This window comes from Talpa europaea (genome assembly GCF_964194135.1).
Source record: "Talpa europaea genome assembly, chromosome: 10".
Taxonomy (NCBI): domain Eukaryota; kingdom Metazoa; phylum Chordata; class Mammalia; order Eulipotyphla; family Talpidae; genus Talpa; species Talpa europaea.
Genome location: NC_140077.1, coordinates 31,166,074 through 31,184,365, shown reverse-complemented (window position 1 = coordinate 31,184,365; position 18,292 = coordinate 31,166,074). Strand labels below are relative to the sequence as shown.

At 51.9% G+C, this 18,292-nt stretch overlaps 1 protein-coding gene across 1 annotated transcript; it reads right to left on the bottom strand.

Moving 5' to 3' along the window:
• Positions 1-1,038: 1,038 nt before the first annotated feature.
• On the bottom strand, positions 1,039-17,102 carry LOC311178365 (annexin A8-like protein 1; the record flags this gene model as incomplete). Its single annotated transcript, XM_084244899.1, has 12 exons — positions 1,039-1,098; positions 3,479-3,601; positions 4,733-4,791; positions 6,239-6,334; positions 6,600-6,693; positions 7,262-7,321; positions 7,791-7,870; positions 8,618-8,708; positions 9,037-9,150; positions 10,232-10,326; positions 11,528-11,618; positions 17,082-17,102. The coding sequence occupies 12 exons, from the start codon at positions 17,100-17,102 to the stop codon at positions 1,039-1,041; spliced, it is 984 nt and encodes a 327-aa protein (XP_084101025.1).
• Between the last annotated feature and the right edge of the window lie 1,190 nt (positions 17,103-18,292).

Genomic DNA, 18,292 nt, shown 5'->3' with positions numbered 1-18,292 from the left:
CAGATATCAGGGTTTGGGCTTTAGATCTGGAGGCACATAGAAAGTATCTACACTTCCAAGAGGTCGGGAGGGGCCACATTCACTCAGTGTCCCCACGGAAATGCCCACCTGGTGCTCAGCTTTGGCCACCCCAAAAGCTTTTTAAAATTTCATGGATGCCCACAAATTAAATTGGTCCCGCTTGGTCACTGCTAAGAACCCCAGGACCCTTAGATTCGAATGTTCAGATCTTTATTATTCTGAAGTCCGCAACACGACCTCTCAGCTTCCCCCGTGACCAGGGGCCGTTGTCATCTCTTATCAGCTGGGGTAAGAGATGCTACATGCTTGACTCCCAGAAGAAAAGGGCAACTAATCTGACCAAGGACCGGAGGAGGTGGAGCCGCTTAGGACATCGATTTGAGCTTGCTCTGCTAGGATGACGGTAAGAGAAATTTTCTTCTACTCAACCCCTGACATTTTGAGATGAGGCTGGTGGGTGTTGGTGGCATCTGGTCGGCCCAGTTAAATGTTTTCCTTCCTCAGCTGCTACGAGTATATTCTCTGAAATAAACAGGCTCTCCTGCCTTCTCACTGGTCTCGCGAGGGGGAGCTGAGATGCTTATTTAAACTCCTACTCCTTGGGCCTTCCCTGCAGGTATGGACTAGTAGATGGGGTGTGGCCGAGTATCTGTGTACCTTGTTCTCAGGTGACTCTGTGGCTAGATAATCTTGGTAAGCTCCTGTGTAGGAAGGAAGAGTCGACCTTAAACCCTTGCAGGCCCCTTCATGCCCAGGTATTTGTTGGACCAGAGACAGGCTAAGGTTGGCAATGTGCTCACACTTGGAATTGGTTTGAGAAGAGAGTGGGGTGAGGTGCCTCAGGCTGATTCCTCCCCCTGGGTCTGAAATATTGTTTGGAAAGTACTGGAAGCTGGAGATTGAAGATTGAAAGATTTGCTGTGTCCCCTGTTCTTCCCCCACCCCCATCTGTGGCCAAGTTCGAATAAGCAGAACTGGATGGTTCCAGCTTCTTGGCTTTTGCTCTTGTCTCAACCTTCAGGAGTCGCTGCCCACCAGGTTCAGCAGAGCATTCTTGTAGTCACCGCTGGTGTCTCCCTGCAGACAGGAGGGACAGGAGAGTTAGAAGGGGGTGCTGTGATGTCAGCCTGGCTGGGAGTCACCTCCATTGAGAGCAGCTGCTCTTAGTGCTGGGAGTCATGCAGCTGCATCCCTGTGCAGGCTCCTGGGCCCAGGTCCCCGCCTGTGTCACCCATATGTCCTGGTTCTCCATTTCAGGCTATTCCTTTCAATATTTTGATTTTCTCACTGATAACAGGGGGGACTTAATGTGTAATATGAATCACAGAGACAATGTGCTTTTGAGATATGAAGGTTTCTGGGTGGCTCCCTCGGCTCTCCTCGGGGCCTTATCCATAGCCCATTTGGAAACCAAGTGCCTTTAGCCATTCATTTTTCCATCAGTCAATGCTACTAGTGCAGATTAGGGACCTGAGGCAGGGTCTCGGGGCCACCCTGGAGGCAGGGGCTCAGGTGGAGAGAGCTTCCTTCGGCTTTGGATCACACACCACCTGGACCATAGCTCCTTCACTCCCTGACGCTGTAACTGAGGCAAGTCTCTTCATTGTCCTGAGACTGGGCCTCTCCTCTATCAGATGATGTTGATGATGAGATGAAACCTGCTGAGATGTGGGTGACAGGAGAAAGGCAAGCTTCCCTGCACAGCAGCTGGCTCACAAAGGGGTCGAACAGTTGCCACCTTCCACAGGTCCAATCACTGAACCACATTTCTATGGCCTACCAAGCCCCCTTAGCTCTCAAGCAGGTCCTTATAGGACTGACTGGTCAAGGTATGTACAAGAGCCAGGGGGAACGGAAGAGGCCATCTCGTCCAGTCTCCTTTTCATGTGCTTCAATGAAATGGGACCAAGATGGGGAATGGATTATCCAAGGCCACTCAGGGAGTAACTGGGAGGATTGAGGTTAGTTCACTTTTTTATGCCCTGCTGAAGTTTTTGTCTCCTGGGAATTATCTATTCCGTGATTGTTCAGTCACATTTGCTTATAAAATCATTCAGATTTGAAGTTTTCTTATAGCTTTTAAACACATTTTGAATTTCTTTTCCCTTTTTATTACTTATAAGATAATTTTTTAAATACAGTTTGCTTTTAGAAAACCATCTTGTCCACCTTTTCAAATGTATGGGGACACAGAATTATACATTCTTCTATTCATTTCTATGCAGGTGTTTAATGCTGCTATCATTGTTGGAAATCATTTTTGCTTTGATGAAATCTACAGAGTGGTCTGTACTGTAAAGAAAATATTTGGTTCATTATTCATAATTTTAGTTGATTTTTCTTAAGTGACAAGGCTTGGACTTCATGTATATCTAGATAAGGGGCTATGTTATTGATAATGTGCTAACTAATCAGCTAAGTTTATCTCCATCATGAGGTCTATGCTTTAGATGGGTCAAAGTCATCATTTTCACTCAATAGTGTTTTTGTTGTTGTTGTTGTCTTCTGAAACAAGTCTGTTGCTCTAATTGGAAGGGTGAGAAGTACTAGAATGCTCTGTGATGTCCTAGAAAGCATGCATGATTGAAGGGCCTCATGACACGTGGCTGGGGCTGCCTGTTGGGAAAGGTTCCTGAGCTGACACAGCAGTAACCTGGGCTGGGGTGTGCTTAGTCCTCCTATCTTTTGCCATGCCTGACTGGTGAGCTTAAAACAATACAAACAATAATTCTACCCTCCTCCACCCCTACCTGTGTATTGTTCCACTCTGAAACATCCTGAAACACATGTCTTTTTAACACATTACAAGCTATGTGTTTCTTGGAAAATATAGTTAACAGTAGATCTTTGTAGAATAACTAGAAACTTACTAGCCAGTGAAGTCTCAGGGCGATATTTCTCATGATTCCACTTCTGTTACAAAACTGTCAAGGCCTCAATTTGTGTTAATCACTAGAAGAGCAATTTCTCTCCCAATTATGGCAGTGTGATCTTCACTCTGTGTTTTTTTCAACTTCAGAACTTTCACTACTGCAATCTGGTTAGGCAACCCACTGGAGCCCATCTGATTTATTTGCTTACAAATCTGTTGTCAGGACTACTTAAATCAGGATTTTAATACTAGGCCTTAACTTTTACTGTTTCCTTTCAATGACTTTTTAGGTATGGCTCTTTTTGCAGGATTTAGAGTGTTGTTTTTAAAAGGTGCACACATAAGTCGAATGCAAAGCCACTTTTCTAGGCACAGAGTATAGGGACCCCCCAAATCTGGTCTCTCTGCCCCTCCCTCCTTCCCCAGCCATACTGACCTGCTTGCTAATCCCTGTACCTACCTCATGGCAATGAATACAAGATCGTGACATCCACAGGGAAAGGATAGATACCTATGACTTGCGACATTGGTCACCCAGGAATGTCTATTTCAAACTGATGCTAAAATTGGGGACTTATGGCTTACCATGATCATGCTGCTGAGGGTCTTGCCATACATCTTCTTGAACTGATTCTTGATAAGATTCAAGTCAACCTCACTTCGTGAAACGATGTTTCTTATCAGGGTACCATCACGTGTCCCTGCTCCCTGGATAAGATACAGCTATCAGTGGCCACTTCCCACCTTTCTGGTCCATCTCTGAGATGATGGACAACTCTGTGCTGTGGGCTCATGGTGGGGGAGATGTTGGAATGAACCCCTGCTAAAGCAGGTGTTTCAGCACTAACAGGGAGGCCTTGGTGGTTCAGGGCTTCCATTCCCTAATCTCTTCTCAACTCCCCCTACATCTCTTCTTTTATTAGAAGGCAAATGCCCCAACTTGTAGTATGTGTTTGGCTCAGATTCTAGACACAAAATACTCACTGCTTCAGGATTAAGACTATTTTCTAGGGCAACATCATCATGACATTCAACTTAAATGCCAACTCAAGAGCAGGAACTTCCTGCTCATTTCACCATCCTTGACCAGTCGCATGTCAGATGGAGCCACTTGGCCAAGGGAACTCCATGGCTTCTCTCATGTTCTATCCAGAGAGCTTGTGCTTCTTATTTTGGGAGCTGTCAATAACCCAAAATGGAAAAGATGGGAGCCCACTTCAGTCTCAGGAGTTACTCTGAATGTCTACCTTCCAATTTGGTTCCATGCATCAGAAATTTCACCTGCTATGAGTGGCTGGGACATGTCTCTTTGTGGCTAGAGTAGCTTCTTGGACCACAGACAGACCCACGTTAACAGCCTGGCACATGTAGGAAAGTGGAGTTGCTTTGTGGGGCCATCTCCCACTGAACTTGTCTGTTTAAAGGGGCCTGGACTTCCTAGCAGTCCTGACCTGTGTGCTCTCAAGAAAGCCATAAGGGGGCATGAGCAGGACTGCTGGATTGGCTCGGCTCAAGCAAGGCTCTGTTACCAGCTGTGTGACCTTAATCACAAAATTTAGTTTCTCTATCTCTAGGATGGCACCTATGACGCAGGTTTCACAGGCTTGTAAAGGTTCAGTCTAGTGAACAGCTGGGAACGCACCTACTGAAATCCAGCCTCAGGACACGTGGCTTCTCTTTCCCACCCTTGGTTTGCCCTCTGAGAACTAAAACCATCTGATCGCAAGAGGCTGGGATAAGAGAAGACCCGAGTGTGAAATGGCAGTGACTCTTAGCTCCGGACGTGCAGTCGGTGTTGGGTGGGGCCGAGAGGAAAGGGACAGAGGACACAAGAGTCACCTTCATGGCGTAGTGAAGCCTCTCCGCAAAGTAGCTGTGGATGTTCCGGGTGCACTTCACTGGAAGACAGGAAAGCTCTGTTAACAACTAGGGGCTGTAGGCAGCATTGTGTACATGTTTATTTATTGATGTCTTGCCTCAGGATTAAGGGATAGCACTGTGCACGTCTTGGCATGGATGTTCATACCCTGCTTAGTTAGAGAGGAGAGGCTTTGTGTCAGGTAGGGCGGGCAGGAAGGAAGCTGGGGCACTGGGCACAGGTGGAAGGGCACAGAGCAGCCCCTGTGCTCTCCTGAGACTAGTCTCCAGCATTCAGTGTCCCAGTTCCACAGAGGAGCCACAGTTGTGGTCACTGAGTGCCCACTTTACATGTTACTTCTCAGCAAGGCCTCTGCAGTTTGATTCCCCCTTGCCAGGTGGGGCTCGGCTGTGGGGCGTGAAAACACAGGGGTATCTGGCCCAGAGGGCAGCCTGGGCTTGCTCTCGTGGATGCTGCTTCCAAGACTCAGCATCTGTCCACACCCCACTTCAGTGGTGCCTGTGATTTTGTTACTGAACTCCTTGCCTCACTCTGTCCTCCTCTAGGAACTGAATGACATGAGCCTTCAGTGAGGGGAGGGATGGGACGTGCTCTGCACAATAATGCACACCTTCCCTTTGCCCTGCCTGGAGATGTTATTCAGGAGGTGTTCAAACTGGATCCAGGGGCTGACTGTGGCCATCGAGAGTGGGGCAGGGGTCAGAGCTGCCCGGGGAGTGTCAGCTGCCCCCGCCCTCCCTGGGAGACTGAGTCACATCACAGAACGGCCCCGGCTGCTGGGCAATGGGGACGGTCTGTGTGGAGGTGTATGCCCCGCCCGGGGCTTGGACTATGACTCCATCACAGGGGAAGGAGGGTGGAGGTCTCTCGGTTCTTGACTCTGCAATGGATCGTCTCATTGGGATGTCAGATCTGAACCCCAACATGTGCTCCAGAATGGGTCCTTCTAAGTGGACTTGATCTCATGCTCTGGGGAAGGTTCTCAGCGGTGCCCAGCGTCAGACCATCAACCACTCAGTTTAGACTCATCGTCATTTCATCAATCAGCAAAAGAGGCAGAGCCCAGAGAGGTGACTGTTTCTTGGGGTTCACAATCAGAACCGGAATGTTCCCTCTTTGGCAGGGCTGGGTCTGGCATGGCCCTGGTGTGAGCACACACGTCCTCATCCACAATCCCTTGTGCTCACACGCCCACGCCCACTGCACTGGGCACTACATGGGCAGCACAGAGACAGTGCCGGGAGGGACACGGCACATGGGAAACAATAGAGGGAGGACAGTCCCAGTGTCCTGGCCTGAAGGTTACAGGCTGAGGGAGGGCTGGGTGGGGTGGGGGTGGGGCCCTTGAACAGAGGAATCCAGTTACTTCTTACTATCCTGGGCCCTTTACCCTCTGGGTCTGCCCCGCCGCTGAGCCCCTTGCCTTATAAACACTTGGGACTCTGAGCTGCTTTCCCATCTCTTACCTACTGTGAGCATGGCCTCCTCCAGCGAGCCGTGCGTCTCACTCCTGATGCTGTCCTCAATGCTCTTGTTGGCGATTTTCTCATATTCCTCAAACACTGGGAGAGAGGACTCCTCTTAGGGGACAGCTGGACCTCAGTGTGATGCTCCTAGCATTTCTCAACCGAGACTGCACTTTGGTGCATCCCCCCCCGCCCCCCCCCCCCCGCCCCATCCACTTGGTGGCCTGGGGAAAGGCCCAGGGCAACCTGGCTCTCTCCCCAACTCAGTGAGACCACATTCTGGATATTCAGGATGAGGGGAGCAGCCCTGAGGTCGGGGGACCCCTGTGGCCCTGAAGGCCTTGCCTGCCCTCCCTGGTACCTCTCATCAGGTGCGTGGCACTGCGCGTGCACAGGATGGTGATGAATTTCATCTCGTCTGTCCCGTGAATCTTCTCGCCTGCTGCGTACAGATCCTGGCATCGGGATACCCACAAGCCAGTGAAGGGGAGCAGGGAGGTGAAGGACAGAGCCCAAGTCCCAGAGCTGGGGCTGAAGGGTTAGTTCCCATGTACCCCGCAGGTCAGCTTGGCCTCTCCCAGGTGGTGTCTGATGGGGAGCTGCTGCCCCGGGGTGGTTAAATTCTTTTTTCTATCCTGAGTCAGAAACTGCTCTAGGGACCTCACTCTTCCACCTCTGGGGCTTTGCTCTGTACCCCCTGAGCATTCTGCAAGCAGAGCTGCAGAGAGGTGAATCCACACCTTGGAGGCCCAGGGTGCAAAGGACTCATGGCCCTGTTCTTGCCAAGATGGAGCTTCAGTAAACCCCACTCCTTCCTGCTTTTGAGTCTTCCCAACATGCCCACTTTCCTCCAGAGGGTCAAAGCCTGTGGAAAGCTGAGTTGAGTGCCAGCCTAGCATTGGAGAAAAACCCTGGGGGGCAGAGGGATTGGGTGAAGCTTCCAAGTGTCAGTCCCCGAGTCCATACAGAGGTTGGGGGGGGCACATGGCTAGCAGGGCTGGAGCCGTGAGCATAGAGCCTCACCTGTGCATCTTGGAGGGCCAATGCGGGGTCCACAAAGCCACTCACGTCATCCCTGCTGCCCTGGGAATAGAAGAGGGAGCTCTGCATACAGGCTGGTCCTCAGAGCAGCCTGGGAGCCGGGCAGGAGGGCAGGCAGGGCTCTGCTAGCTGCAAGCTGGTTATCCTCTGCCCGCCTCAATCTTTTCATCTCTAAGATGAGAGGAAGGGCTACCTCACAGGGAGCTGGGGGATTCAAGGAGCTTAGGTAAGCATGTACCTGGCATGAATGACCTACTTAGTGAGGGGAGTTCTCCTGTACTTCTGGGGTGCCCTTATGTGGCTTTGTCAGGAGAGGTATGGGGGCCTCAGCCATGAGGACCCCCCAACCACACTGAGGCATCACCTCTGAACACAGGCCACTGGGGCTAGCTTATCCTCAAGCTGCCCCTTTCCCTCCTCACCTCCCAGCAGCTCTGAACAAGAACTGATCTCTGGGGTGGAGCTGTTGGGGTTGCCCAGACAAAGAACTCTGAAAAGCTAGGACTGATACCTGCAGGAGGCACACCAGGATCCTCTCCAGGTAGCCGCTTGTGTCTGCCTGAATGTCTTCCTCCAGGCTGGACCCGTATTCTGCAGGGGACAGGATCAGGCAGCTTGTACCAGATTTCATCCTCCTAGTATTGTTTCCCTCACTTTTCTAGATTAAAGTCTTCTAGGAAGGGTGACTCCCTGGCATGGGGAGTGGATGCAGTGCCCTGTTGTCTGAGTTGCAGAGGCTCTGTCATCTCGCAGTTGTGCAGAACTAGTATATGACAGGTACTGTCAACACACTTGAAGCACCACAGTGGGCCAGGCTGGAGGGCCCAGCCAGGGGCTGCCCAACTGGTTTCTGTGTTCCAGTTGGTGAAGCCAGCACCTGCAGGGAGCTCTCCACTAGGCTCGCCGTGTCTGCTTCCTTACACTGCAGACGTCAGTGTAGCTGGCCTCGTCTGCCCCTGCCCCCTCCCCCACTGCACTGAGGCCTGGCGGGTGGGCTTGTGTCACCCTCTGGGTCATCCATGCCCAACTAGGAAGGAGCTAGCCTTGTCCACTGCTGATGTGGCCTGTGGTTCAGTGTGTTACCACACCCTCAGGGGGCAGAGAGTTTAGTGGGTGCATACCCCTCGCTTCAGCAGCTTTGGGGACTTAGAGAGTGAACTGAGTCATGTCTGATCTTGCCAACAGGCACAAGACTTGGCATGCAGGAGGAGCTTAGCACCCATGTGTGGAAACCCAAGGGAGGGTCCCTGACAGTGTGGCCCAGTGCATTGCTGGTCCCTGCTAGGCCACCAGAACGTGTGGTCATTCCCAAGTGAACCTTTAAGTCAGGCCTCTTACCCTCCTCATATGCCTTCATTATCTCCCGCAGCTGGTTCTTGGTCCTCGAAGCCAGGATTTCGATGATGACGCCCTCTTTGGTTCCTAAGCCCTGGGGATAAAAACTTGTGTGTGCTGGAAAGCCTTCCTGTGCCATTCAGCTCCCTCCACACCCTCTGGGTGAAGAGACCTGAGCCTCAGGAAGAACTGGCACTGCTCAGCTCCACCCTGCTAGGGCCTCTGCTGAGGAGGTGACCAGGCAATCCTACTCTGGGCAAGTGGTGTGACGGAAACCTCCATCCCAGTTCTGCCCTCCACAGCGGGGCTCTCCATGGGTCACTCCACTGCAGGGATCCCGGAGCTCCCCGTGCCAGGCTTTCTTGGGAAAGGAGTCTGATCCTCGTAACATGTGGCCCTACCCACCCCACCTGCTCCATTACCTTCATGGCATCATGCAGCTCCTTGGCTTCATATCTATATGGCGGGCACATGAGGGCCGTGATGAGTCTCTCGAATTTGCCACTCAGCTCTGACCTCAATGTCTCGGTGAGGTCCTAATACAGGAATCAGGAGGATCGAGGATCTATATGCTGCACCCACCCGAGTTGGTGGGGCCCAGAGACCTTAGCTGGGTTCCCAAGTGGGCTCTACCATGCACTGGTGCTGGCTGTGGCTTCCTAGGCCAGCCACTTGGCCTACTAAGCATCATCACCTTCCTGTCAAGTGGGGAGAACACAGCCAAGTTGCTGAGGGGCTTGCGGGAACACATGTGGTTCCACTCAACTCTCAGCACAGCCCTGGGCACATCATAAGCCCGGAGTACATGTCCACCATTGCTCCCCATCAAATCCCTGTCATTTGGCAAATGCACTTTGGTTTTTCCCATGGAATGTTTGGGGTTTATCAGTCATCTTTTCACGTTAAATCTCCAAATGAGTGATGTGCCATGGCAGAGGGTCTGGTATGTTCTCCTTTGTCTGTGCTTATCCTGAGTTTACCTGGCACCCCCAAAGCTTGGCTCTGTCCTGAGGCTGGGGACAGAGAGAGGGGGGACCAAGGGGCCAGGCTGCACAGTGGGCACATAAGGACCACACAAGGGCCAGTTTTCTGGACCCTCAGTCCTGACCTTCTCCACCACCATGCATTCAGAGGACGGTTCCTCAGGTGGGAGGGCACAAGTAGCTCCAATATGAGGACTGTGTGCCTAGGGCAGACAGGAAGCCCCACCTGCATCTCCAGGTGAGGAAAGTGAAGGCAGTTCCTGTCTGAGAACAGGATGAGCCAATCTCAGAGGCAGAGAAACAGCTCATGGATGGTGCAGTGAAGGGGAAGGAGCACAGTGAGAAAATGGGCAGGGAGGATGGTAGGTGACTGAAGACCCAGAGGGTGTGGACAGACATAAGTAAGTTTTCCACTGAAACACAAGACAGCTAGTTAATTTTGGATTTGAGGTAAACCATGCATCCTTTTTTTGGAGGTAAGTATGTCCCATAAGTCCATGTTTCCAGTGGTTTGGCTGCTAGAAAAGGCCCTCGCCCAGAACGGAGTTGTCTCCTAGGTTATCTCTGGCAGCTGCAGTTGCCCCAGGCCCAGCATACCTGCCCACTTAAACACCAGTACCCCAGTGCCCCTTACCTTGCCGAACTGAGCCTTGAAGGACTTGGCAATCTGCTGCCGCTGCTCATTGCTTCTCCGTGTGAGCACGTCGGTGATGGCCTGCTCGTTGGTCCCTGCAGGGGTGCACAGTGTGAGCAGCCCTACTGCCCCCTGGTGGGATGGGGGTGCTGGGGAAGCCTTTAAAGGAGGTTGGGCAGCTGCTTGTTAGTTTAGTCATGGGGACCCACCACCTGCACACCTCCACACCTGATGACTTTCAAGATGTAGACAAGATACCTAGACAGAAAGTCCATCCTTCCACGCCCCCCTCCACCCACCAACATTGAGGCGGAGCACAGGCCCAGACTCAAGTGCTGGAATGTGAGGACCTGCTGGTCATCTGGTCTGCTCTGGATATGGCCGGGGACTTTGGAGCTGGCAGAGTGAGACCCCTGCCCTGTTTTGTGTGGGTGGGGGCAGGGGAAGGTCAGGACTGAGGCGTCAGAAAACTGGGTTTTAGTTCCTGTCCAGCAGCTTGACCACCCTGTCTTCTGCTTTCTCATCTGAGAAGCGGAGATAATAGTAAATCTTGGATGGGAGGGAAATAGAGGAAATGAACATGCTTTCTAGATTCTTCTAGAATGGTGCTTCTTGTTAATGCACCATTTGGCCATTCTGAGCCAGCAAGGGATAACCCCCTACTGGGATAACAGTAGGAGGGCTCTCTGGGTCAGCTATGTAAATCCCAGGGGCTCATGTCAGCCCTTTCCTGCTCACAGCACATGGGAATTCGGGTACTGGAGTCAGGAAGGAGGGGCCGGCCAACCTGGGGAGGGGAAAACTCCCAGAAAGTCCACAGCTGATGCTCCCTGAGCACAGTTTAGTTGCTCAAAAATTCCATCTCCTCTGTAGCAGATGCTATACCAACATCATCCCATCACAAATTCACAGTGGCATGCAGAGCCCCCTGTTCTTGGGGACATATTATGAGTGACAGAGCCCATCCTGAGCAGGGTGAAGATGCCTGCCCAGGGTGCACAGCAGATGCCCCAGTCACTCCTCAATTATTCAGGGAGGGGCATTGTGCCCCCTCTCCCCCACCCTCGCCCCCAGTCTTGGCGTTTAAGTATAGACCGGTGCTAGATCCAGAAGGTTGGATCTGTGTGATGCTCTGTGTGTGTGTGTATATGGGGTCAGTTACAGAAGGTTATGGGGAGAGCCTGACTCCTTGGCTGTCCCTGGTTTCCCTTCTTCAGGTCTGTGAGCAGGAGGGCCTGAAGCTTCAGAGTCACAGTGTTGCCAGGACAAGACGTGGCCACGTGGCTGCCAACTCACCAATCCCTTTCATGGCTTTGTAGAGGGTCTCTGCATCCGGGTCTGGGTTGAAGTGGGGGCTGCCCTTCACTGAGACACCCTCTTGTTCAATCTGCAAGAGAATCCAGCCTGCTGAGAGCGGGAAGGGGGAAAGGCGTTGCAACCTCCCAGCTAACCTTGGCGCCCACCTGGGCAGAATGGACACCATGTGTGCCCTGTAGGCTCCTGGATGAGCCTCCAGTCCTTCCTGGCCCTGCCTGGTTTGGCTTCCCCTGCCTCGGGTGACGGGAGTGCTGAGATGTCCTTCCTAGTCCAGGGCCACATCTTCTGGATATGACAGTTGCTAGCAGATATGTGCTAAGGAGTGCCTTTGTCCTCTCTGCTCCAAGTTGCCACATTATTCTCATGTTGTTATAGGGCAGCCCATCCTTTTCCCCCTAACAATGTCAGAGTTGCTGAGGCCCCATGTGCCCATGGGCCACCTTGGCAAGGAGGTGGCCTGTCCTGCCAGCTCAGCCCTCAGGCTGAAAGGAGACGCCACCTGAGGAGGCAGGGCTGAGAGGGCTGAGAGGGTGAAAAAGATGGAAACCCAGAGTCCCTGAAAGACAGAACCCCAGAATCAAAGGTGGGGACTCAGGATTTTGGGCAAAGACCTCAGAGGCAGCCGACACTGTGCTCTGTCCTGAGCCACCAGGTTCACTGTGGGCAGTAAAGGGGGAGTTTCAAGAATGGATGGTGGTGCTGGAAGCAAGGAGGAGGGAAGAACCAGGGAGAAATCTTGGGAAGGGGCCTGCACAAGAAAGGACCAGAGGGGTTTGAGGGCTTTCCCCCAATACCATTGTAACAGGGTGGTCCCCAGGAAAGGGGGAGGTTCCCTGCCCCACCCAAGGGAGGGTGGAGCTGAGCAGGATGAAGAAAAGCTGAAGAAGAGACTGAGGAAGGAAGCAGGATGGAGCCAGGAGACCTGGAGGAGGCGCGTGGAGCCTAGAGACATGTGAAGAAACTGTGCTTGTCTTTTGGTCGTGGACTGGGTGACACAGATGTGGGTGAGACCGTGGGGAGGTGACAATGGCAGCTTTTATCTTGATGTTGATTTTGCTCTTTTCCTTCCGGGCTTGTCCGGTTGTTTGTGACCCTTTTCTGTGGGTCCCCACTGGAAGATGCTTTAGACTTGTAGCAGGCTTTGGGGCCTTGTTCTGGGCCAATCCCATATGGATGGAGTTTTGCCCACGAGGGGACGGGTAACTTTGGGTGCTTCATTTAGAAACTAGACTCTTTGCCTTACCTGTATTGTTTCCTAGTTTTATTAAAGTTCCTTCCCATTAAAGTCTCCTATGTTTTGTGTTGATGCGGCGGATGGCAGAACCCATGTAGAATAGGCAGGTTTGCGGGGTTTGGGCTGCCCCTCTCCCTGTCCTACAACACCATGAGAGTACAGCAATGGTTTACTGGGGTTCAGGGCACCATACATCCAAGTCTGTGCTCCCATCCACTGGTTGTTATTGGAAGATCCTCTCTATGCCGTAATTTTCCCTCCTTTGACCTTCTTGGGTCTTTTGTGAAAAGGTTCCTGAGACTGGGGAGATGTCCCTGGGGGTGATGGGAGCTTGAGAGAAGTAAGGGCACTGCAGGCTATGAGGGAAAATGGGAATGGCACAGCCTCCCATAGGAGGAGGCTTTTGTGGGGTTGGGCAGGACTATGGTGGCACTGAGTCCTGAGCAGGCCTGTGACTTCTGACCAGTCACTGGGAGGTATCAGCTGTGCAGGAATCTACTTGACAAGTGAGGAAGGTCAGGATACCTGAGAGTCTGCTGGCCTGGCTGTGAGAACTTGCTGGTTTCCTTCTAGCTCTCCTGGGCCACTGCATCTCCTCTACAGAGAAACTGCTCAGTTAATAGAGTGGCACCAGTGAGAACCACAGCTTGCAGGAAGAAGCAACAAAAAGCCTCCTGTCCCTCCCCCTGCCCTGGGGTGTGGACTCTGGATCAGGCGGGGTCTATCCTGGCCAGGGTCGGATGAGGGCAGGCTGTAGTCCGGGCCATCCCCGGCTTCCTCCAGCACCTTGGGCTGGAGACAACAACCCACTCAAAGCTACTAGGATAATGAGCAAGTGAGGGTTGCAGAGAGCTGAAGAGTCTGCCTGGAGAGTGTGCAAATGAGGTGGGCAAGTGTTGAGCTCCTCCTGCGTGTGCATACAGTAAGTCCTCACTCAAAGTGGCCAACAGGGACTTGAGAATTACAACTTTATGTTAGGCAACATGTAATGGGAGTGGGTTTTGAATAATATTTTATTAAATATCAGATTGTTTTCTTTTCTCACTGACTTTATACCAAAACATTGGAGAAAAGAATGCAATTCGAAGACCTGCTGTACTTACAAGAGAGAACCAGGCATCAGCTGAGCCTCCTGACCTCTCAGGACATTTGCAAATCCATAGCCCAAGAGGTAAGGTGGGGCTCAAGAGTTTTGGTTTAGAAAGAGCTGCACAATACTTTGAAAACTGTGAAATGAACCGGATAACCAAAGTACTTTGTTATCCAAATCCAGGGCTTGCTTGGGAACCTTGAGATTTGTGCCCTGCGGATATTCCCAGATGTCCATGAATAATCTGTCTTTGGGAGAGGAATGGTTGAGGAATGGAGAGAGCTTGGAGGTGGGCACTGAATTTAATGGAAATTCAGAGATCCTGCAAGTGGAAAGGAATTTAGTTGTGGCTTGTCTTTTCCCTAGCTTGTTCATCTACCCTTTCTTTCTGTTCCTCATTTACTCTGACCTTTATCCACTCTCCCACCCACCAACCCACTTCTTCACGGTCTTTTCTCCACTTGGCTTCCTCCCTCTCTCCCTCCCAAGCCTTGTTTAGATCCTAAAAACACACAGTGGATTTCCATCCATGGTATATCTGGAAGATATTTATTTTGACTAAGAGGTAAGAAGTCTTTTCATATCTTTTGCTTGAATTTCAACTATCGCTGCCAGAATTTCAAATATCGCATCTCATTTCTTAGCTTTGTGTTTCACAGCAGAAGTTGTTCTTTGTGGAAATTCCATCCAGAGCTCCTGTGCAGTCCTGGATGTTACTTAACTGTGAGCATGCCTTCCTTGTATCCCATGTTTATGGGGCCACTAGCTGCTCACTTCTGTTGGTGATTTGAGCTCCTCCCATGTCCAGGACCATACTTCGGTGCTCTGGATGTCATGTTCTCTTCCCTGACCTCTTCTGAATGTCCCTAGTGAGTGGCAGTGTGGGTTAGAATCTGAGTAGCCTCTCACCAGAGTCTAAACCTTGAGTGCCTCAGTTGCCATGACCCAGGGGGAGCTGACTTGGGGAGACTTTACAGACAAAGGAGTTGAGTTTGGAGTGCTTGCCAAGCCACACAGCTAGCAAGTGGTGGTGCCAGGACTTACCCCACAGCCTGACTCAGAAGCTAAGCTGTCTACTTATGACTCAACTTTTCCCAGACAATGAACTGGAACTCTTCAGTGAAGGAAGCCTCATCCACAGGAATGTGAGTCATCTGGGAGCCTGGGGGCACCTCAGCTCTCCTGCTGAGCTCTGTGGGCCGTTCTGAGGGGTCTCCCTTTACCCCCAAGCAGGCACTCAGCGGCTGTGCAGCAATGACAGGGATGCGTGTCTGATTTGCTGTGGAGTGGCCCAGTCAGCAGTTCTGAGGTAGATGTGAGGTCTGTTTGGGTGGCTGTTTGCAAACAGCTCCCTAGGGAGTTGTGATTTCACGGTATTGGTAGATCTTGGCCTCACTTTCCACTCCATGGTTTTAGGGGGTAACAGGGACAGTTTTCTGGGACTTAGGCCCCTCGACATCAGCACGGAGAAATGGAGCACTGGATCTCCCCATGTGAGATGCCCCTGCGGTTGGAGAAAGAGCTACCTAGGCTCCAGCAGTCCTAAAAGGAACATTTTCACAAAAGATGACTCAGCCCAGCCTGTAACTCTACACTTAATAACGCTTTCTGTGGCAGCCACAGGGGAGCTGCATCACCTTTGGCTTCCGCCATCACAGGGCTGCCCCAGAGAACCTCTCCACAAGAGAGGCACAAACAAGGCCCCACCCCACCCCACACGTGGCTCTCCACTAACTCATCTTTCCTCCCCACCCAGTGCTGGTCTTGTGCCAACATGGTGCCCAGAGGACATTGGGTCCTCCCTGGCAGCTCAGCCAGCAGTGGGTGGGGTCAGCCTATGTGCTTGCTGCCCAAGCCAGCTCTCCCGTGGGTCACGGAAATTGAGGTCCAGAGTTTGGGCTCTGGAGTGAGGCTGCTCAGATTCCAATCCAGGCTTTAGCGCTTAGATGAGTGTGGTAACCTTGGACACCTGCTTACTCTCCTTGTGTCTTGGTTTCCTCATCTGTGGCTAATGGTACAGGATCTGCACAGCAGAGGTAATGTGTCACTCCCCGAGATACTGAGTGTGAGGGCAATGTTGAGTTCCCAGGAGGTGCTCTGTGATGTCATTGCCATCCTGCCATGTTGGTAAGGCCCCTAAAGGAGACTTCTGCTTTCTTGGTTGGATGAGGCCTAAGGGTGGGGCTTTACACCTGAACTGCTGGGAGTAAGGCCCAGTTCAGGTGGCCTGGGCCAGCACCTGACTTTGGAAAGTGCCCATCACTGGGTTCTCTTGCCATGTGTGCAGAGCTGGGGGCATTGTACCTGCCCAGGAGCTGTCACCTGCTCATCCTCTCATTCCCCTCTCATGCTTTCATCTCTGTAGCATGAGATAGCCTTGGATTCAAACTAAGACAAAACACTCCTGAGAATCTGACAATTCAGTTGGGCCTTGGGTGACTGGGGGAAAGACTGTGCTTCCTCCCCAAATCAGTCATACTCCACAAAGCATGAATCCATCCTCCTAAGACCTCTGTGGGTCAAGTCCTCTTGCTCTGACAAATTAACATCATTGATCCTTGGAGGCTGCCCACCCTTTCATGGCCTAAAGAGTGAGGAGCACTGATAAGTTCTACAACACCAGCCTATTGAATCAGATTGCTCTCCAGCTCAAGACCCGTCAATGGCTCCCCATTGTTCTTAAGGGGAAGCCCAAGCTCCTTAGCCTGCCTCATGAGACTTTTTATGACCTGGCAATGCCTGCTTCTCTAGGTGCCTCTCTCCCTACCCTCTGCCCTCCCACCCAGGGCCCGTGTTATATTGAGGTACTTCCCACCAAAGCCTGGCTTCCCATTCTTTTGAATCTTTCACATACTATTCCTCTGCAACCAACCATGTGCCTTATATTTCCCAAACACACATGTACACACACACACACACACACACACACACACACACTCCTCAGCTAGAAGCAGCCTGACTCCTCCCTGAGGGGTCTCTTCCTTCAGGCCCCCCCAGTCCCTCTGCTTTCAGGGTTGCCTTTTCTTTTATCTTCTCCTTCCTTTCCCTGGGCCCCTGGCCATGAGTGCCTTGGGCTGGGAGGGTTTCTTCTTTCTGCCTCCCCAGTGGACAGCCTGGTGCTTGACTAGACAGGCCACCGGGGAGCACTGACCGAGCTGTCTTCTCTCTGGAGAGAAGGAGCTATCCACGTCTATTTGTTCCCTACTTACCCAGGCTTTCCACCAGGCCATCACGTCCTCTTTGCTGCTGCTTCTGCTGGGGAGACGAAGGTGACCTGGTCAGGTGTGTTCCTCTCAATTTGGAGACTCTGTGCTCTGGCCGCTGCTCCACACAGATGTGCAAGCTGCTTGGGCTTGGGTGTGATGGTGCAAGCCGGCCCCAGGCCCCACCCAACACCAACCCTGCCCCTGCTCCTTCCCCTTCCCCCTTTGGCTCTGCTTGGCTATGGGTCCCTTCTGGCTCCCAGGCCCCACCCAGGCACTGCCTGGGCCTGCCCTGTGAAATTATGCCACTCACTGCCAAATGCTTGGGCTGTGGCTGTTATGCAGACTGGAAACTCTGAGTTCTAGCTTTTCAAAACCCACTTAGTAAACATGACTGTAGTTTCACATGGTTTTAAAGGGCACCACGGATCCCTTTCATTTATTACAGGGCTACACAATTAACATCGTGGTAGGGAGCTCAACAAAGGACCGAAGTAATAGCAGCAGCTTCCACTCCTTGGGGTGCCTCTCTGTCTAGATAGCTCCTAAATCACTCCATGCATTCTTTCCCCTTTGATCTCTGCCACAGTCCTAAGAAGCAGGTATGAGTTCCATGCACTGTAGTAAGAAATGGAGGCTCTATGTTTAGATAATTTCCACAAATCACACTTCTTATGAGAAGCAGCGTTCTAACTCATTAAGCTTCTGACTTGCCAGGCCTGCTCTGTGTTGACCCTTCAGGGAACACTAGCTGCTAGGGGAGGAGAAATTTCCCTGGATAAGGTTAATTTTTTCTTCTTGGATTTTGCCCTCTCTGGGGCCCCTGCCTAGAATGTTCCACAGCACCACTGTCTCCACACTGCCTCTTAGCCTACCCTTCAGGGTCAATCAACATCTTGCCTCAGGGACTACCTGGCAGCCCTCCATTCTGGGGAGGCTTGCCTGGGGCATCCAGAACCACCCTAGAGCCTAGAGACTGAGTGAAAACAGGCCCTCAATGGTGGAATTGCTACATAGCCAGCGAAATTGTCCACTAGAACAGATAAGAATTGTTCTGTGATGCGAGACACCCCAGTTTCCTAACACTGGCTCCAGTGCTCTTTGCTCTACACATGCAGCATTACTGAGCAGTTGCTCCTGGAAGTGTGGGCTGGGGTGAGCGGAAGAGGAGCGAGGCCAGCATGTAGAAGGGCGGGAGGCACCTGTGCCCTGGGTGT